The sequence below is a fragment of the Rhineura floridana genome, chromosome 5 (assembly GCF_030035675.1).
Source record: "Rhineura floridana isolate rRhiFlo1 chromosome 5, rRhiFlo1.hap2, whole genome shotgun sequence".
Taxonomy (NCBI): domain Eukaryota; kingdom Metazoa; phylum Chordata; class Lepidosauria; order Squamata; family Rhineuridae; genus Rhineura; species Rhineura floridana.
The window spans coordinates 126,953,285-126,975,135 of NC_084484.1; the positions used below are offsets into that span (position 1 = coordinate 126,953,285).

The 21,851-nt window shown below is 43.4% G+C and overlaps 1 protein-coding gene across 2 annotated transcripts in view; it reads right to left on the reverse strand.

Moving 5' to 3' along the window:
- The window catches only part of CRYBG3 (crystallin beta-gamma domain containing 3), a 150,031-nt gene that overhangs the window by 20,158 nt on the left and 108,022 nt on the right, over positions 1-21,851 (reverse strand). Inside the window, exons 15-18 of one of the 2 annotated variants that reach the window (XM_061628033.1) lie at positions 17,775-17,807; positions 7,684-7,793; positions 6,902-7,028; positions 119-258 (exon numbers count right to left, since the gene is read on the reverse strand). In XM_061628033.1, coding sequence (XP_061484017.1) covers positions 119-258; positions 6,902-7,028; positions 7,684-7,793; positions 17,775-17,807 — 410 coding nt within the window. Of the gene's footprint in view, positions 1-118; positions 259-6,881; positions 7,029-7,683; positions 7,794-17,774; positions 17,808-21,851 lie in introns of both variants that reach the window. The other variant, XM_061628034.1, reaches the window with a different exon arrangement.

The window sequence follows — 21,851 nt, forward strand, 5'->3', positions numbered from 1 at the left end:
GTCCTGGCTAAAGGATGCAGAACAAAGGAGAAAGAACTAAACCTTGCTCTGTCCCAAGGATAATAAAGAAATATTGACATGTTACTTTATTCTACAAAGTAGAAGTCAGAATACTTACAGTCCACTTCTTACCCACACAGACTGGATAAGAAAATGAAGGTCCTTATTCAGAACTGAACTGACAGCTTCTTGCAAGTGCAGCTCTCTCCCTTCACAATTGTCCAAAGCAAAAAGACTGATGAAGGGCTCAGCAAAAACCTAAAAATGAGAAAGGCTGGTAACATTTGCATAGAGCAAGTCATTTGTTTTCAAGGTGACAATTATGCCTCACTATTGCCCCCTATACAGCTCCCTCTTGCGACAGATATCGCTGCACATCTGGATTCTGACCAAACCAAAGATAGGAAACATTCCAAACTCCTAGCAGGCAGCAGCTGTGCTTAATGGAGGCAAAGCAACTGCCACATCTGGAGCCCCACAGCTCATGCTGCCCAGTACAGAAGGTGGGTAGGAGAATCCATTTTTGCTATCCTAGCTCCAAGGCTGGTGCTGTAGAGAAACCAGACTTGGCCTCTTGCCATTAGCTGGACAGGCTTAGGACCCAGCACCTCTTTTGCTCGCCCAACTCTACTCATATTGGGAGCATTGCTAGCTACTGCTAGCAGTAGCTTCCACCCAGCCATGGCTTACGTGGGCACAGTCAGGAGCTCCAGGGTGGCAGAGCCCAGAAGAGAAACATCTCGGCCATATCCAAACTGCCTCCAGCATGATCAGAGGTTTGGATTGCTCTGCCCAGGCTAAACATGGTTAAGAGTTGTCTGCACTAGATCATTTTACAGCTAGAGAAATAGGATTTGAAAAACCTGAAAGATGAAGATAGGCAAACAATGGCACAGCTCAAAAGATCAGAACAGCTTTCATAATTCTGGCTAAGTATACATGAACTGGTATCAATTATTTTTTTTAAAAAATTACCCTTGTGAGCTACAATGAAAATCGTGGATACAATCCTATGCACACTTACCTGGAAATAAGTCCCACTGAACATAGTAGAACTTACTATTGATTAAGTATGCAAAGGGTTGTGCTGTCCGGAAGACAGGCAGGCAAACAGACAGACAAGAAGATGTTGATTCTCCTTAGGGACCAATTACCAAGAAAAACTACATGGTCTCTTATTGATGGTAGTTTCCTTTCAGAAAGATATTTAGGAAGAGCACAACTACTGTATACTCGCATCATCTTCCTGTGTTAAAATCTTTCCAGTCTCAATAATAATGAAGCGTTGAAGAATTACAAGGCATCTTCCTCACATTAAAAAAAAATCCTGGGAGAACCTTTTTTTATAATGCCAATAGTTATACAGATTGCTGGGAGGACTCTGAGATCAAAGGCAAAACCTGATGTGCAAGAGGGCATGTTTACATAAAGTTTCTAGGAGGAGTATAATCATACAGCATCTTATGAAATCGGTTATTTAGTAAGTACATGTATCCCACTATTAATATGAACTACTAGTGTTGACAAAGATAATGTGGAATGGAATTGTTAGACAACTAGGGTTGTCAGTTTTTAAAATGATGATTGTTTCTGCACTTTTTAACATAACAGCTGATTGGTTTGCGCACACTATCAGGTTCAAATGTTCCTAGGCCATGAAAATCGCCTGCTAGTCAAGCTGCTGTTAAAGGCACAAGAGCAGCTGTGGCCATTTTGTTTCTAGTCAGGTGACATTTCCACGGATAACACTCTTTTAACTCTTATTTACACAGTAATTTACCTCAGTCCATCCTTTTCTGCTTTCCTAATATAATTATAGTCAGGATTGATAAATCATCAGAGCTATATCAATTATTCTGTGGCAGCTTCTAGTAATTGCTGCCCTGGGCTCCTGCTGGGAGGAAGGGCGGGATACAAATTAAATAAATAAATTATTATTATTATTACGAATATTTATGCTTAATTTAACATTTGTTATATCATTTTGTGTTTATTTTCAGTCCTAACCAGATGTATTCCTTATAAAAATCCAACTACCCCCCCTTAAGAAGTGAAATTGGATTCCACTGGCAATATAAATCAAGTAAAAGTTGATTGACCTGATAAATATAATTAGTCAGCCCTTATCTGACTAATCCTTTTCCTTATAAATTGATTAACCGACAACCATCAGAGATGGTCTAAGATGGACTAAGTACACTTCTGAATACTAGTTGCTGGGGATCATGAGCGGAAGAGTGCTATTGTACTCATGTTCTGGCTGTGGGCTTCCCATAGGCATCTGGATGGCCACTGTGAGAACAGAATGCAGGACTAGAGAGGTCTTTGGACTGATACAGCTGGGCTCTATTTATGGGATTAGCAACATTACTTTTAAAATGTCTTCCAGACCAACAATGCTATAAAAATGTAAACCACTTTCATTCCATTTATATTTGATGGTATCTAACAAATACTTCAGCTAAACAATCATGGACTGAGCTGCTTGAGAACAAGTTTTGTTCTTGCTCAAAATTAAGTATTATTGGCATAGACACCTATGCAAAAAAGCAATGTCAACAATTACCTCAAAAATAAGCATTACAAATGTTTGTATAAACATAGGCTTAAAACAATTGTGCATAGAAGTAAATCAAGTGTTTTCCATTACTGTATTCTTAAGTGTTTAGATCAACATCTTACAGGGTTACTAAAAACAGCTTTCTAAAACAGCAAGTATACTGTTCCATACTGATAAATTGAATATTATTTGTAAATGAAATCAGGGCAAGTTCCTCCTTGTACAGAGGTCATTATTTCCTGCCATAAAGTCCCCTGAGGACACTACATACTGTTTTAACATTGCCAGTCTTCCTGAAAATTATTAAATGTTTCAATAAATTTCAAATTAGCAAGATTTTCTTGCAGGGTGAATTTAATGAGAGCCAAAAGACACAGCAAAACAGAACATTACTTTTCAGAGGAAACAGGAAGGATTATGTGCACTCCAGGAGCACAGCAGGAATGCACAAAGGGAGAGACTGATTCTTTAAAAGTTGCTATTCTCTCATGTTCTCCCAAAGGGAATGGGCAACCATGAATAGGCAGGCGATAAAGTGAGAAGAATTAGTCTATTCATCTGTGAAAGCTATAGAACTATTTCAAAACATTTTTAAACACTCGGGGGACAGTAATAATCTGGTACAATGCTGAACTCAAGGAAACAGTTTCCCAGTTTGTTCTTAGTGCAACAAAAAGCTGTTAAGATTAGCAACCCACCTAGTACTAAAGTTAGCATACTTGAATTGCAGCATATACTAAAGGCAATTTAACATATCAAAACTTCAGTTAACCTGCAGGTCTGAAACTGCTCTAGTCAGTTATCACATATCACTGCCTGTTATTATGGCAGGGAAGTAGTAAGCCTATAATATGTTCTGCTGCCCACTTTGCATTAACTACCACTGAGCACATCATTTTTCCATGAAACAAGACTGCAACCCTAAGCCCACTTACCTGGGAGTAAGCCCCATTAAATTTAGCACTACTTATGAGTAGATATAGTTAGGATTACAAGGTAAGTCATGAGAAGTTGACATTGCAATGCCACACAATTGTATCTATTGCTATATCACAATCTATAGTTGTTCTTACTTTGTAACCAGTAGATTTTTTTCTGACAGAAATCAGAAAAACTGGCAATCTTTCAACATAAAGGAGGTCTTAAACAAATTGCGTTAACACAAATTGTATTTTGAGGGTCATTTGTTTAAATCCCACAAGATGCAGTAATGGCCACCAGCTTGGATGGCTTTAACAGGAGATTAGACAAATTCATGGAGGACAGGGCTATCAATGGCTACTAGCCGTGATGGCTTTGCTCTGCCACCCTAGTCAGAGGCAGCATGCTTCTGAAAACCAGTTGCCGGAAGCCTCAGGAGGGGAGAGTGTTCTTGCATTCGGGTCCTCCCCCAGGCACCTGGTTGGCCACTGTGAGAACAGGATGCTGGACCAGATGGGCCACTGGCCTGATCCAGCAGGCTCTTCTTATGTTCTTAAATCCAGATAAATATTTCATTTGATGGTTGCTTCCTACCTGCACTACTACTTCTCTTGAAAATGAAGGAGGACAATGGAGCCATCTGAACATGGGATGGGCATGCCATAAATGCAATTAAAGAGATCAGTTAACCCTTGTCAATCACCCCTATTAGCACTTTCTTCTGAGAGAGGCACAAAACTGAGGAAGAATCTATATTGGCACATGGCATGACTGGACAAATGCAAGAAGCCTTTGCAGGACCTAACATGACTGAAGCCTGCCTGTGCACTTGATGGACAACCCCTTAAGGGGTCCTGGCCCCAGGCAATTTGGGCCCTTGAAAACTGATAAAGGAGAAATGGATTTCCTTCCCTTAGTCACAACAGCAGGCATTAAAAGCAGGCCTGCGTGTACGGAAAAGCAGAAAAAGGGTTAAGCTCACTTTGCTGCAAATTCCTTAGCATCTTTCTGTGCCAAGAATGGCTAAAGCCATTTAGTATTGTTTAACCCAGCATTTCCCAACTAGTGGGCCACCAGATGTTGTTGGACCACAATTCCCATCTTTCCTGACCATTGACAATGCTGGCTGAGGCTGATGAGAGTTGTGGTCCAACAACATCTGGTGGCCCACTAGTTGGGAAAGGCTGGTTTAACCCAATGCCTACAGTCTCTTGATTAATATACCTCTTCTTTGTGATTTTGGAAATCAGGTTTCTGATATTATAGAGCAGCTAAGGAAAATCTTCATAATGGAATCAAAGTGGAAGACAAGATAAAATTTTAGTTTGATATTCAATTTTCATAATAGCATGATATGTATAATTTTATTCCAAAAATGTAGTAAGTGCTTGGGCCACCTTTCTGCTTCCCTCTGTGTTTGATGGAGACTGGCTGGGTGCCAGTTACCCCTTTTCTTTTACTCTGTTCCCTAATAATTCTTTATATTATATTCTTTATATTAAGTGGCTTTGGGTTATAATATGGTGATTTAAAATTAATCTTTTTCTATAGCAAAGTAGTTATAAGCAGAATTTCACATAGAAACTGCCAGTCACTCTAAGGAAAGCCAGATATGGCTCTGAAATCATGGTATCACTCAAATAACATGTTGTAACATCCTAAGATATATTCTTGACCAGCTTGACTGGTCAGGAGCCATGAAAAGAATGGAATGTTGGGTACATATTGGTTTCAGAACAGTACAAGATCATCAGTAATATATGACAGTAGAATAGTGGTAATATCAGCCATGGGGACAGATTGACATCAATGATCACAATGGGGATGGGAGGTATCTACTTGATTATGAATATCCGTGAATTCTTTTTAGTAAAGTTATCTGGTTGGTTGGAAATATTTCAAGAGGGAAGAAACTTATGTACAAGGGGAAGAAACTTGGGGTATTGGTTAAATCATTGTCACATGCTGTAACTGTACTCTATAAAAGATATGTGCACACTACATCTCTTTGCAGTCCCTTCCAGACTTTCTGGGGGACTGACCCTGCATATGCTTGTAGAAATAAAGGCCTACCTTTTTGCTTTAAGCCTGTGTCATTGATTACTTAAAGGACCCCCAGCAAAAGATCCCAAGGGGAAAGAATTCTCCTACACACTGGACTGGGCCCTTTAAAAAATCCCCCGTTGCCACTGTGAGAAGTGCCAAACAGCTGAAGCATGGGAGACATCACTGAAATCCCTCCACAATGTCCATATTATAGCAATACTCAGGAGTGATGCTTTATCAGGGAGAGATTGAAATGGGTTCCTTGGTTTGCTGCAGCTTTTCCTCTTAGTACCAAGAAGCAGGAGGGGAAAAATTCTTTGAGGGCCTGCCTCATCTGCACTGGGCCAAGTGGACCCCTTTAGAAGCCCTAGGCAGATGAAGCAAGGCATTCATCAGTTTGATCTCTTCAAAGTTCCCAACACAGGGTTCACTGTAGCTGCTTGGAACTCCTCCCAGTGGCAAGAGAAAAGGAGAAAATCATAAAGGGGCCTACAGAGTTCAGTATAAGCAGCTTTAGTATTTTCCCACCTTGATGCCAGGCACTGAGAGGTGCATCCCTCCCTAATCTCTCCAATATAGCATAGCTATATTTGGGGGATTAAAATGCCTGCTAACTGTTGCTGCAGGGGCTTTCAGTGCCACCATTACCGCTTGTCATGTCCCCAACTCTAGGAAACTCCATGAGGGACAAGGCCATCTGGGGGCCTCACCAAGGATATTTGCCCAGGACTCCCTGAAAACTGAAAACCTGGCTCTGAATACAAAGTTCCAATATTGCATTTTTAAATACTCCAGATGTGCTCCACAGGAGGGGGAGGGAATAATTATGTGTTGGATTTTTGTTCCCACACTACAGAAGAGCTCTATAGGCTCTCCCCTGCCCCATCCACAGGAAGAGTAAGGCCTAGGCCAACAACTGCTCCTGTTGAACATATTGTGCTCCACAATATTTTTAATACACTTGATTTTTTAAAACTTCTGCCTGTTTAAAATTCATGGAATTCTCACAAAGTGTTCACATATCTAATACCAGTTCAGTGTAGAACAGGAATCTACCCATGTCCCTCCACCACTTGGCATTTCTTCATTTTATAAACATAGCAAGGACAAATGCCACACGTCAGGCCTTAAATTGCTCTATAAGGCCTCTTATTGTGCCAGGTTTTGCAAATGCTTTATTGAACTGTTTATTAGGTAATGATAAAAAAAGTTGTTTTAATTAGACATGTTCTTTCTAATATCTGTGCACATACGTGGCCCAACTCTTCAGTTTCTCTGCTAGATGCTGTTTTCCCTGAGTATCAATTTCAGGGGATTTAATAGACTTCTCAATGTAACTGGCTATGAAACAGACCTTTTAAATACAGTTCTTACATATTCAAGAGGCTTAAGGGACTTGATTGCAGCTGGTGGACAACCACAGGAAGCAAGGTCAGTATAGAGGTCCTCTTCCAGCACACACTGATCAGCATCAGTTTTCCCCTGATAATGTAGTAACCAACTAAAAGGATAAATCCAGTAAAAGGTTAACTGTTGCAATAGGTGATTATGGTTTTCTCCAAATTTATTTAACAAAATGTGTATACTGCTTAATTATGAGAAACCTCTAAGCGGTTTACAAAAAACTTTGAAATTATCAATAAAAACAATTAAAATATTTTAAAAATATTAAAACAGTAGACTAAAAAGAGATTAAAATACATCAGCATCTGTGTGTCTGAATAGGCTTACCTAAACAAAAATGTTTTCAACAGGTGCTGAAAAGAGTACAATGAAGGTGCTGCCAGATTTCAAATAAAATATTTATAGAAGAGAAATGTGTAAACAAACACTGATTTCATTCTAATTACTTATAGTTAAAACACAAAACAGTTTGGTGGTATATTAACAGAAAATAAAGATATGATGCATATAGCTTAACTTTGATACCAGTGGCCATAAATGAGACACTATTTCAAATGCATGGCACAAATGTGACTGTAAGCTTTTGCAATTATGTGACATTCTTACAGGAAACTCAGCAAAATTCTTAAAGGGGGGACAATTTTCAAGCCAGTTTAAAAACAAATACAATTAAACTGTGAAGACAGTAAATAAAATGGATTAAAATGGTTTTCCAAGCTGCTATAAAAATTGTGCTGAATAGATCCACTCACCATCCCCGAAGAACCTTAAAAGAACAAGGTGTGAATGATACAAAATCATCAACCTTTGTTGTAATGTCTATACATGATCCTTGGAAATGAGCATTACTGAAAGCTTTAATCTATAAGAGAAGGGTTTTTTAAATACATTAATGCATAAGCTAGAAAGCAAATGGTATAATAATAAGCAGTTGTCCCAGAGAAACACTTTTATCATGCTGAAGCTTTAAAAAGAAAAAAAGTTTACATTTAAACTGTATTTTCCACATAACGCTATCTTGATTTGTAACTGATCTGATAATTCTGCTAAGAGTGCTGGTAACAAGCATGTACTTGTTGACTCAATAGTTTCCTGTGTGACAACTATTAATAATGTTTGTATTTATGGAAAGCTGTTGTGCAGTATGTATTATATCATTGCTAATTAAATAAAATTAATGCTTAGATGTCTAAAAGATAAATCGAACCTGGTGTTTTCTAGCAAACTGCCTAATTGTCAGCAAAATGTACAGCATCTAGTTAGGCTTGGAAGTTGACAGAACATGGAAGGCTTTCCCCACAGTTCAGTGGGGCAGACAATGAAATACTAGTCAACTGTGCATGGACTCAATAGATATTATAGTAGATACTATAACTGAAAAACAGCATGTAAGCTCAAGCCATCTTGCTAGAGAGCAAGGCAAGACAGCAGCTTTGGATGTCAGGATATAACTGGCTTGACTTGGTATGGATGCAGGAGAAATTTCTTGGCACCAATGCTTAGGGGCAAAGGAGCAAGAGAAACAGGAAAAGCTACCAGCTGGTTGTGCTTTCCCAGGGATTTCAAAGATGATGGGCAATAATTGAGAACTGTTCAGAGTAAAAAGGCAACAGAAATTCCTTGCAAAAATAAACCCAGGATTACTTTCATAGTAGGAATTCATATATTTTTTAAATTCACTGTTGATGTCTGTACTATTCCTCCTATTTTAAAGTAATAATAATAATGCATTTTGTTGATTTTTAAACATTTCTAAATCATCTAGCTGCCCACTAATAAAGTACTCAAGGCACTTAGTTTCCTGACTGATCTGTTTGTAGGTGTTTGAAATGACTGCCACTAATGCTATAAAAATGTGACATCAAGGGCTGCTTCATAAAGAGGTGTTGGGAGGTTTCAATTTAAAAGAGGTGAGGGGAGGTTGTCATAACTGTTTGGACACTATTAAGAAAATTACTCTATTTGTACCTAAACTGAACTTAGCACCTGTAATAGTTGAGACTTACATCAGCAATCCCTGGTCAATGTTCTATGACATTTAACTCTAAAAACGACAAGTGAATAGGTTTGTTAGGAAATTAAAACTAGAATAATATACCAATTCTGACTTTAAACAGGAAATATTTTCTGAGGATCCAAGCTTAGAAGTGAAGGATGCAATCTAAGCTGTCCTAAGCAATACAATATGTATGGTGTGCAGTGTGTCACTTTATAACAAATGCTTACAAACAATGAAAATGTTATTTGGATGACAAGACTAATCTGAGTTTCCTTCCTTTGAAACAGTCTAGCTTAATGGTTTATTTAGTTAAAAAAGAATGAGTAGGACAGAAAATCACATTGGCTTTTATTCACAACTGCATTTAATTTCTTGTTCTTTTAAAACAGAATGGACCATTGGTCTCACCTGAAGGGTGATTTTCATAGGAGGTATGCCATCAAGCGGGTAATAGCTCCACCTATCGTCCGAAGGCAAGAATGTTTCTGAAGTCAAGACTAGGGGCGTCAGGCCCCTCCCACTCTCCAGTTCATTTGCAGCGAGTCCAAAGAGAGACATCTAAAAATGCAGGAGAAAAGGCCAACGGGCCTACCAGCAAGAACATAACATAATAACAACATTCATAATAATATGACTCTAACATAGCGAGATAACAGTAATAGCAGTCTTGACTTCACTAATAAATGTAATAAAATAACGTAACAGGTATATATAAAATTCCTAAAAAATATCTAGGTATCCTCCGACTGGGAGGGTAGTGATGGGGCATACCTCCTATGAAAATCACCCTTCAGGTGAGACCAATGGTCCATTTTCCATAGGAGGTATGCCATCAAGCGGGATGTACCAAAGCAGCCCGTAACAGGGAGGGACCACCCACAACCTAATCCTCATTAAGAACCTGTTGCAACACTCGTCTGCCAAAAGAGGTATCAGCAGAGGCATAACGGTCTATTTTATAATGCCTTATAAACGAATGTGGGGAAGACCAAACAACAGGTCTGCAAATATCGGCAACAGGAGCATTGGTAGCAAAAGCAGCCGTAGTGGCCGCTGACCTGGTGGAATGAGCGGTAACGCTAGGTAGAATTGGACTCATAGGCTAAGGTAATGCATGCCCGCAACCAACGGGATAAGGTGGAATTGGCTACTTTATGCCCCATAGACCTTGGATGAAAGGATACAAACAAAGCCTCGGTCAGTCGTATATCCTGAGTCCTAGACAGGTAGGTCTTGAGAGCCCTGCGGACCTTCAATGAATGCCAAGCCTTCTCGAGAGGATGAGTAGGATTCGGACAAAAGGAGGGCAAAACAATGTCCTGGTTGCAATGGAAAACTGAATCAACCTTGAGAGGAAGGATGGATCAGTCTTCAGTACAACAGAGTCCTTGTGGAAACGCAGAGATGGCGTGCAAAAGACAATACGCCCAGTTCCGAAACTCGTCTCGCCGAGTTGATCGTGATTAGGAACAAGACCTTGAACAACAACAGACGTAAAGGCACAGTCCTGAGGGGCTCAAACGGAGGGCGTTGTAAAGCTTGTAGGACCTTCAACAAAGTCCACGAGGGAAAACGGTGGAATACAGCCGGTGAGCGTAACGCGGTTTCCCTCATAAAACGTGTGATGAACGGGTGCGAGGCAATAGGAGCACCAGTGTAGGACACTGAGAGAATGGAAGACGGAGTGGACGCATGTCTACGTAAAGTGTTAAGTGTAAGTCCCATCAGGAGGCCCCTATGAAGGAACTGCAGTATCTGTAGTGTTGTGGTCTGGAAAGGATCGAAGTGCTGAGACTGACACCCTTGGAGACTGCCACTCAAGTATGTTGATCTATACGGGGGGTGGATGGTCGTCTCGAGGCCAAGATAATGTCAAGAACAGCATCAGACAGACCAGAAGATCTTTAAATGTCCTGTTCAAAAGCCATGCTGTTAGCTTGAGCCAAGTGGGATCCTGATGCAACATTGGACCCTGGAATAAGAGATCTGGCCTGACCCGGAGCGTCCAAGTATCCGTCACTGACATGGCAAGGAGATCCGAGAACCACGGTCGACAGGGCCAGTATGGGACTATCAGAACCAGTTTGGCCCTCTCGCGTCGCGCCTTTCTCAAGGTTCTGGCTAAGAGTGGTATTGGAAGGAAGATGTACAACAGGGCATCCACCGCTTTTGCTATCATGTCCAGGTATCGAGCGAAGTACCTGGGTTACTGGCACTTGCAGCTGGAGGCAAATAGATCAACTGAGAAGACACCAAACCGACATTGGAGTAGATGGAAAATGGTCGGATGGAGTTTCCATTCTCCCGGACAAACCAGTTGTCTGTTGAGCCAGTCTGCTGTCACATTCCAAATTCCTCTGAGATCTTCTGCCTGTAGGGATCGCAGATGTGTAGAGGACGGGACCTGGTCCCCTTTTGTCTGTTTAAATGAGATTTGGCACACGTGTTGTCCGTTCGAATGAGAGCATGGTCCAAGTGGAACAGAGACTGAAAACGGGGCAGAGTTAAGTGGACAGCCTTCAGTTCTAGCCAATACTACTCTGAGTCTGCTCTGCTGTGTTCCAAACCCCCTGAACGAACTGAGAGTTGCAGTGGGCTCCCCAGCCAAGGGGACTGCATCTGTAGTGATAACAGTTCTGTGGGATTCTCTGAACGGAGTGCCCTGGGTGAGATGTCGGACCCCCATCCACCAGTGGAATGAAAGACGCAGTGTGTGGCTCAAGGGAATTGCTCGATGATTTGACATAGCAATATCCTGCTGAAACGGTAGCAAAGCCCACTGGAGCAGGCGCGTATGAGCTCGAGCCCATGGCACAATATGGATGGTGGACACTAACCTCCTGAGAGCCCTGGACAGAAGCATAACGTCTGCGGTTACGTGGGACATCAGAAACCGTGCGACGTCTGTGATAGCATTTATACGGTCTGGAGTCAGGAACAAAGTCACCTGTCGGGTGTGCAATATCGGTCCTAGATGTTGTATGCGTTGGGTTGGTTGGAGATGGCTTGTCGAAATTGAGTGGCCGGTCATAGGCCTTGGTAAAAACTCTCGGGCAGATGAGAGGCCGAACGGCATCGCTCGGTATTGAAAAGGCTGGGGGCCGAAAGAAAACTGAAGGAATTTTCTGTGGGCTCTGCAAATAGTCACATGGAGATACGCTTCCTTCAGGTCGATAGAAACCAGGAAGTCTCCTTCTTGAAGGCTGTCTCTGCCAGGGAAACTTCTGTTCCAGGATCCCCTGGAGGGCCGGAAATCATAGTTTCGGAAATCGTGGTCTTGTCACCTGGGTCGCGTTCCTCGAAAGGGCTGGGTCGTGCGATATGAGGAGAAACGTCTGAAAAGCCTGCGATCTGCATTCCGGACAGTGGCCAAGATGGGCCTTTGAGCGTCCTTGGGGTCAACAAGCACTGCCTTTAGGACCTCCTCACCGAAGAGTACTGATCCGGAATAAGGTGCCCTTGATATAATAACTCTGGCTGTGGAGTCAGCTTGCCAGTGACGAAGCCAGAGGGTCCGCTGAGCGACTACCTGTGCTGCCATACCTCGTGCTCCCAGTTGAATTGCACCCAAAGTGGCATCAGCTACAAAAGCCGCTGTCTTGCGCAATTTTATCAGTGACCTCCTCAAAGATACAGGATCAGGATTAGGATCCTCTAAAGGTCATCCAACCACATCAGCAATGTCTTAGGAAGGATATTAGTTGATGCAGCGGCTCACATGGAGAAGGCGGTGGCCTCATGATTCTTGCGTAAAACAAAGCCCAGCCTGCGCTCAGAGGCGCCTTGTAGATGGGAATCTCCTTCCCTCGGCAAAAAGGAATCTATATACTAGATTGGATATCGGCTCGACTATGCCAGGAAGAGCCAGTCTGCTGGTGAAGTCAGGAGCCAGAGAATAAAGACTGTTAGGAAGAGGAAGGTAGTGCTCTGCTGGCACGGGGGATTTCAAGACCCTGCCCCCTTTAATAGCGGAAGCGGTAGCTGCTGGTTGTGTAGCTTGGAGACCAAGGGTGTTCAATACTCTGCGAGCAAGAGGCAGATAATCTGAGGCATCGAACAGGGGATAAAAAGAATTCTCCTTGTGTTCCGAATGAGCACTCCATGCATCTCCATAGGTTTGTACAGCAAAGGGTGCCTCCTCCCCATATGAAACGTCATCAATGCATCTGCCTCTGGCAATGTCAAAGGGACGTGGGGAGTAAGATGAAATAGCCTCATGACATACATAGTGGTGCATACTGTGTTGAGGTATGGCGGAGACTTGTGGCGGTGAATGTGATTAAGTGAAAAACGACAGCATGCCATGTAGTTGGGATAGAAGACTCATGAGACAGCTGTAGTCCCGGTGAAACAGATGGTTGCACTTGTAGAGGCGGCTCAGTGGGCTGTGATGATGGATAAGCCCTGGGCGGTAATATGTGAGGGGGCAGGTTGGTAGTTGGCTGTTCAGGAAATCCAGCAAAGTCCTCCTCCTCAGAGGAAGCAATGGAGAGTGAGTTAGATTCGTTAACTGTTCCTGGGCTGTGCCATCGGAAGCCGGAACGGAGACATAACGTGGGCGCTTAGTTGTGCTGTGGCTGGAAAGATGTTTAGTTTTGGCAACAGCTTTAGTGTGCTTATGCTTGGCCGCTTTAGATTGCTACAGCTTGGCTGTCTGAGTCGTCGCTGGCTGTTCCGCCATCTTATATTTTCTATGGGTATCAGTACACTGCCATGATGGGGCAGAATGTACAGACCCGTACAGGCTCAGTACACGGCACACGAATGGGGCAGAATGCACTGGCAGATGGCTAAGTACACTGCCACGATGGGGCAGAATGTACAATGTTAGTAGCGTTGATACACAGCCAGTACAGTAGTAACAGTCTTGGTACACTCAAACCGTTTTGAATAGTATCAACAGCCTTGGTACACGGCCACGGATGGGGCAGAATGTACAGTTCAAACAGCTTTTGTATAGTATCAACAGCCTTGGTACACGGCCACGGATGGGGTAGAATGTACAGTTCAAACGGCCTTTGTATAGTATCAACAGTCGAGGTACACGGCCATGGATGGGCAGAATGTACAATTCACGCAGCATTTGTACAGCATCAACAGCCTTGTTACACGGCCACGGATGGGGCAGAATGTACAGGTCAAATAGCTTTTATATAGTATCAACAGCCTTGGTACACGGCCACGGATGGGGCAGAATGTACAGGTCAAATAGCTTTTATATAGTATCAACAGCCTTGGTACACGGCCACAGATGGGAGTCTTGGTACATGGCCACGGCTGGGGCAGAATGTACAGTTCAAATAGCTTTTGTATAGTATCAACAGCCTTGGTACACGGCCACGGATGGGGCAGAATGTACAGTTCCAACAGCTTTTGTATAACATCGACAGCCTTGGCACATGGCCACGGATGGGGCAGAATGTACAGTTCAAACAGCTTTTGTATAGTATCAACAGCCTTGGTACACGGCGACGGATGAGGCAGAATGTACCATTCCAACAGGTTTTGTACAGTATCACAGTCTTAGTACATGGCCACGAATGGGACAGAGTGTACAGGTCAAACAGCTTGGTGTACAGCCACAGTCTTGATGAAACAGTCACCGATGAGACTGTACTGGTTAGAAGTTGCCAGAGCCAGCAGCAGCAGCAGCAGATTTAATAAAGGAGCCTGTGAAGAAGTATAGGATCCTATCTGCAACACACACACAAAGGTAGATCACACTGTGGGAGCTGACTGAGAGCCTGGGCTCTGCTATCCACAGCCCTTGTAAAAGTGACCCCCCTTTGCAGTACTGAATAGAGACAAACAAAATAGCGCCCGCGAAAAGAGCGGGAAAAATTGGCCAATCAGAAAGGTTTGTGGAGATGAAGAAGCAATGGCGGTCCCCGGGGAGCACTAGCGAGCTGAACAAACGGCTTCCAAAAATAAAAAAGGCGCTCTGGAGCCGCGGGGCTGAGAAGCGCGATCGCGGCTATAAAAGCCAGGAAGAAAGTTTGCCATGGAGGCAAGATGGAGCAAAAAATCCCCTAGTAATTGGGCAGAGCCAGGGACACTGGGAGCAAGCCACAGCCGCAGCCTGCTAGCAACCGTCGCAGCGAGATTTAAATTGCCGCAAAACGATCCGGGGGAGGCAAGGCAGTCCAACCAGAAAGGGACATTGATAGTATGGAGAGCCGCAGTCGCAGGCTCTGAGGGAAAAACGCCGCGAAAATAGGCTGCAATAGAACGCAATCGCGGCTGTATAAGGTATGCAGGGAAGCCTCCGTCAAGGAGGCAGAGCGGCCAGCGAACTCCCCGAGCAGGGAGAAAGATCGGCAAACAGGCAAGCCGCAGCCGCGGACTGCAGAGACCGTCCTGGCAAGGTATTAAACGCCGCAGACGAGTCGGGGAAGGCAAGGCAGCCCAACCAGCAGAAGCCGCTAAAAGGGGAAGGCAGAGAGCAGTAATAGCAGGCTCCTGGCGGGGGAGATTGAAAGCGCCGCCCCTGAAAAAAGCCAAAGACAAAAGGAAGCCGCAGCAGCAGGCTCCCGATCGTCAGGGCACGAAAAGGGCGGCTGAGCAGGCTAGGAAAAATGCAGCCGCAGCTCCTGGTTAAGGCTGCGTCCGCCACTGAGGGAGAGAGACCGCAGCCGCGATCTCTCTAAAGCGTTGTAAGCTTTGTCTTGGGAAGAAAAACACCCGGGCAAGGGGGAACCTCCCCAAGGAAACCCCCAGGAATGACACACAAACAGTAGTAAAAGACAAGACAGAGGAAAGGGAACAACGTGAAATAAACACACAAAACTCCACACTCTGTCACACAAAACTTATCTAGTCACTAGCTATAGATCTTGCGCGGACGAAGGCAAGAATGAACTGGAGAGTGGGAGGGGCCTGACGACCCTAGTCTTGACTTCAGAAAAATTCTTGCCTTTGGACAATAGGTGGAGCTATTACCCGCTTGATGGCATACCTCCTATGGAAAACTAAAATATAATCCAATCCGTTGGTTAAAGGAAATTACATATCAATTAAGAAATAACTACAAGTAAATGAACTGAAAGAACATGCCAAAGTGAAGAATGCTTGCCAATTTATAGAGAATTACATATGGATCTGCTAGATTAGGGATACCAAAGAACACTTCTGTGAAAATAGTTCCACCCTATCCTCACGATTCACTTTTATAAATTTGAATGTTTAACACATCTTTATGTGGGCAAATCTGGACCTAACTCAAAAACCCACAAAAAGGAAAAGTACACATCTCTTTACAGATGCTTGGCTCAAGCTGTGATAGTTAGCCACAACTAACTCCCACTAAAACAAGTTAATCATTAATAATTCAAGTCTCATTGCTTTCCATTCCATATACATCCCAATTCCATAGAAAGGGGATCTCAGGGAATGCAATAATTATCGAACTATTGCCTTAATATCCCATGCAAGTAAAGTAATGCTCAAGATTCTACAACAAAGGCTCTTACCATATATGGAGCGAGAAATGCCAGATGTCAAAACTGGATTTAGAAAGGGAAGAGGTACCAGAGATCATATCGCAAACATACGTTGGATAATGGAACGGACCAAGGAATTTCAGAAGAAAATCACCCTGTGCTTTATAGATTACGGCAAAGCCTTTGACTGTATAGATCATGAAAAACTATGGTACACTTTTAAATAAATGGGGGTGCCACAGCATCTGATTGTCCTGATGCACAACCTATACTCTGCACAAGAGGCTACTGTAAGGACAGAATATGGAAAAACCGATTGGTTCCGCATCGGAAAGGGTGTGAGACAGGGGTGTATTTTATCACCCTATTTATTTAATCTATATGCAGAACATATCATACGGAAAGCGGGATTGGACCAAGATGAAAGAGGTGTGAAAATTGGAGGGAGAAATATCAATAATTTCAGATATGCAGACGATACCATACTACTAGCAGAAACCAGTAATGATTTGAAACGAATGCTGATGAAAGTTAACGAGGAAAACACAAAAGGATTACAGCTGAACGTCAAAAAGACTAAAGTAATGACAACAGAAGATTTATGCAACTTTACAGTTGACAATGAGGACACTGAACTTGTCAAGGATTATCAATACCTTGGCACAGTCATTAACCAAAATGGAGACAATAGTCAAGAAATCAGAAGAAGGCTGGGACTGGGGAGGGCAGCTGTGAGAGAACTAGAAAAGGTCCTCAAATGCAAAGATGTATCACTAAAGATGTATCACTAAAGTCAGGATCATTCAGACCATGGTATTTCTGATCTCTATGTACGGATGTGAAAGTTAGACAGTGAAAAAAGCAGCTAAGAGAAAAATCAACTCATTTGAAATGTGTTGGAGAAGAGTTTTGCGGATACCATGTACTGCAAAAAAGACAAATAATTGGGTGTTAGAACAAATTAAACCAGAACTATCACTAGAAGCTAAAATGATGAAACTGAGGTTATCATACTTTGGAAACATAATGATAAGACATGATTCATTAGAAAAGATGATAATGCTGGGAAAAACAGAAAGGAGTAGAAAAAGAGGAAGGGCAAAGAAGAGATGGATTGATTCCATAAAGGAAGCCACAGACCTGAACTTACAAGATCTGAACAGGGTGGTTCATGACAGATGCTCTTGGAGGTCACTGATTCATAGGGTTACCATAAGTCATAGTTGACTTGGAGGCACATAACAACAGCATTACTTTCAGTGGGACTTGGCTGGGGCCCTACACTTACAAAGGTTCATATGGAATCACTAGGGAGAAAAGTAAACAACCCCCCTGCAAAATTAAAAACTGTAAGCTTTTTAGAGGGGAATGTTGTCCTAAAAACTACGTTTTCACAATAACTTACCCAGTGTACAGGTTCATGACTTCCTAGTGGTTCCTGCAAAAAGAAGTATATATAATATAAATACAAATATATTATTGAGAAGCTAATGATGATGGAAGCTCAACTTCATTTTCTACTTGCACACTTAACACAAGTGAAATGGATTCATAGACACATAAAATATATATGGTATATTCTTCTCTGATTTTCTCCTCTATAAAGAGGTAAGAGATAGGAACCTGGAAAAGTTTCCTGTTCAAACTGTTTTTCTGGTCCAACCAATTAAAAAAATATCATCCTACTAAATAGCAACAGATTTAACCACAAAAATGGTTTTATATGCTCTTGCTGAAGCTTTTTTTCCTGCACCACTTAGGGATTGCTTTGATAAGCAATGACTGCACAGATTTTGAAAGAATGTACATCAAATTATGTTTTTATTAAGACCTTTGGTCCAAACAAATTATTTGTTCTTCCCCTTAAAATATCCTCATGATAGAAAATCCAAATGCTTCTTAAATTTCTAGAGACACGCTGCAACAACAATACAAATTCAAAATTGTAAATAAATTTCAAAGCCACGGGAAGCCAGAGTTCTATGTGTGGCAGAAGGACTTCATTATTTCATTATTTCCATGGAGTATATGAGATTTTAAAAATGTTTATTTGATTGGTTTATTGATTGGACTTCATTATTTCATTATTTGCATGGAGTATATGAGATTTTAAAAATGTTTATTTGATTGGTTTATGAACTGTTATCATAACATAATTTTTTAGCTAATAGCATACTGTTTTCCACCAATCGTGGAACCAGACGGTTCGAACATATAAACCTGATTCTGGCCCGCTTGCATTGGCTGCCTGTATGTTTCCGAACTCGATTCAAGGTGCTGGTTTTAACCTATAAAGCCTTACATGGCTTAGGACCACAATACTTGATGGAACGCCTCTCCTGACACAAAGGCACCTGTACACTATGCTCAGCATCAAAGGCTCTCATCCGGGTGCCTATTCTGAGGAAAGCTGGGAGTCTGGCAACAAGGGAGAAGACCTTCTCAGTGGTGGCCCCCAAATTGGACCATTGGTCTCACCTGAAGGGTGATTTTCATAGGAGGAATCCCATCATGCTGGATTATAGCTCGTCCTATCGTCCGAAGGCAAGAATGTTTCTGAAGTCAAGACTAGGGCGTCAGGCCCCTCCCACTCTCCAGTTCATTCGCAGCAAGTCTAAAGAGATATATCTAAACATGCAGGAAAAAAAGGCCAACGGGCCTACCAGCAAGAACAAAACATAATAGTAACATTCATAATATCTGACTCTAACCTAGCGAAAACAGTAATAGAAGTCTTGACTTCACTAGAAAATTAAAATGTAATATAATATAATATAATGACGAAACTGTAATATATAAACCATCCCAAAATTTATGTAGTTATCCTCCAACTGGGAGGGTCATGATGGGATTCCTCCTATGAAAATCACCCTTCAGGTGAGACCAATGGTCCATTTTCCATAGGAGGAATGCCATCATGCTGGATGTACCAAAGCAGCCCATAACAGGGAGGGACCACCCACATACTAATCGTCGTTAAGAACCTGTTGCAAAACTCGTCTGCCAAATGAGGCATCGGCAGAGGCATAATGATCTATTTTATAATGCCTTATAAACAAGTGTGGAGTAGACCAAACAGCAGCTCTACAAATATCGGCAACAGGAGCATTAGTAGCAAAAGCAGCCGAAGTGGCAGCTGACCTAGTAGAATGAGCTGTTATACTAGCTGGAACTGGCAGCATAAGGGACTCATATGCTAAGGTAATACATGCCCTTAACCAATGGGATAAGGTAGAAATGGTTACTTTATGCCCCATAGACCTCAGATGAAAGGATACAAACAGAGACTCCGTTCGTCGAATCTCCTGGGTCCTAGACAGGTAAGTCTTGAGATCCCTCTGAACATCCAACGAATGCCAAGCCTTCGCTAGAGGATGATTAGGGTTTGGGCAAAACGAAGGAAGCACAATGTTCTGATTGCAATGAAAGACTGAATTGACCTTGGGGCGGAAGGAAGGATCAGTTTTCAGTACAACAGAATCCTTGTGAAAGACACAGAGATGGCGAGCAGAAGACAATGCACCCAGTTCCAACACTCGTCTCGCAGAAGTGATCGCAATCAGGAACAGGACCTTGAAGGACAGCAGACGTAAAGGTACAGTCCTGAGAGGCTCAAACGGAGGGCGTTGTAAGGCCTGCAGAACCTTTGACAGACTCCATGGGGGAAAACGGTGGACTACAGCCGGTGAACGTAGAGCAGTGCCTCTGAGGAAGCGTTTGATGAACGGATGTGAGGCAATAGGGGCACCAGTGGAGGACACTGAAAGAATGGACGACAGAGTGGACGCGTGTCGACGCAATGTGGTGGGTCTAAGTCCCATCATGAGGCCCCTATGAAGATATTGCAGTACTTGTTGTACTGTAGCCTGTGAAGGATCGAGGTGCTGAGTCTGACACCACCTGGAAAAAGCCACCCAAGTATGTTGATATATACGGGTGGTGGATGGTTGTCTCGAGGCTAGAAGAATGTCAATGACAGCGTCCGACAGTCCAGCCGACCTCAAATGTCGCCATTCAAAAGCCACGCTGTTAGGTTGAGCCACTTGGGGTCCTGATGACATACTGGGCCCTGGGATAGGAGGTCTGGCCTGACTGGTAGTGGCCAAGGATCCGTCACCGACATTGCAAGGAGATCCGAGAACCACGGTCGACGGGGCCAATATGGTGCTATCAGCACTAGCTGTGCCCTCTCGCGCCATGCCTTCCGCAAGGTTCTGCCTAACAGTGCTATTGGAGGGAAGGCGTACAATAGGCCATCCGGCCACAGTACTGACAGAGCATCCACCGCTTCTGCTGTCGTGTCCAGGTATCGTGTGAAGTACCTGGGAAACTGGTAATTGCGACTGGAAGCAAACAGGTCGACTGAGAAGGGGCCGAATCGACGCTGGAGAAGATGGAGAACGGTTGGATGAAGTTTCCATTCTCCTGGAAAGACTTGCAGTCTGCTGAGCCAGTCCGCTGTCACATTCCAAATACCTCTGAGATGCTCTGCTTTCAAGGACTGTAGATTGTGTTCCGCCCAGTCAAAGATGAGGTAAGCTAGATCCTGTAAGGAACGCGCCCTCGTTCCCCCTTGTCTGTTCAAATGTGATTTTGCACACGTGTTGTTGGTTCGAATAAGAACATGGTCCAAGGGGAGCAGAGATTGAAAATGGAGCAGAGCAAAGTGGACCGCCTTTAGCTCCAGCCAATTGATGCTCTGAGCCAGTTCTGCTGCGGTTCAAACCCCTTGAACAAACTGAGAGTTGCAGTGGGCTCCCCAGCCGAGAAGACTGGCATCTGTGGTGATGACAGTCCTGTGGGGTTCTCTGAACGGAGTGCCCCGGGTGAGATGTTTTACCCTCGTCCACCAGCGGAATGATAAACGCAGTTTGGGGCTCGATGGTTTGAGCTGGCAATGTCGTGTTGGAACAGCAGTAAGGCCCACTGTAGCTGATGAGTATGAGCTCGAGCCCATGGAACAATGTGAATGGTGGACACCAACATTCCTAGAGCCCTGGCTAGAAGCATGACGTCTGCGGATGTTTTGTGCATCAGGGATCTTACGATGTCTGTGATGGTGGTTATGCGGTCTGGAGACAGGAACACCGCCTGCGCTCGATGTTTCTGACTGTGGCCAAGACAGGCTTTCGAGTGTCCTTAGGGTCAACAAGCACTGCCTTTAGTGCTTCCTCGCCGAAAAGGAAAGATCCAGCATAAGGTGCCCGTGATAGATTAACTCTGGCAGTAGAGTCAGCCTGCCAGTGACGAAGCCAGAGTGTCCGTCGGGCCACAACCTGAGCCGCCATGGCGCGTGCCCCTAGCTGATTCGCGTCCAAGGTGGCGTCGGCCACGAAAGCAGCTGTTTTGCGTAATTTTATTAACGATCCTCGCAGAGAAACAGGGTCTGGATTGGGATCCTCGATGAGGTCGTCCAACCACATCATTGCTGCCCTGGTAAAAATAGAGGCTGATGTAGATGCCCGCATAGAAAAGGCGGTAG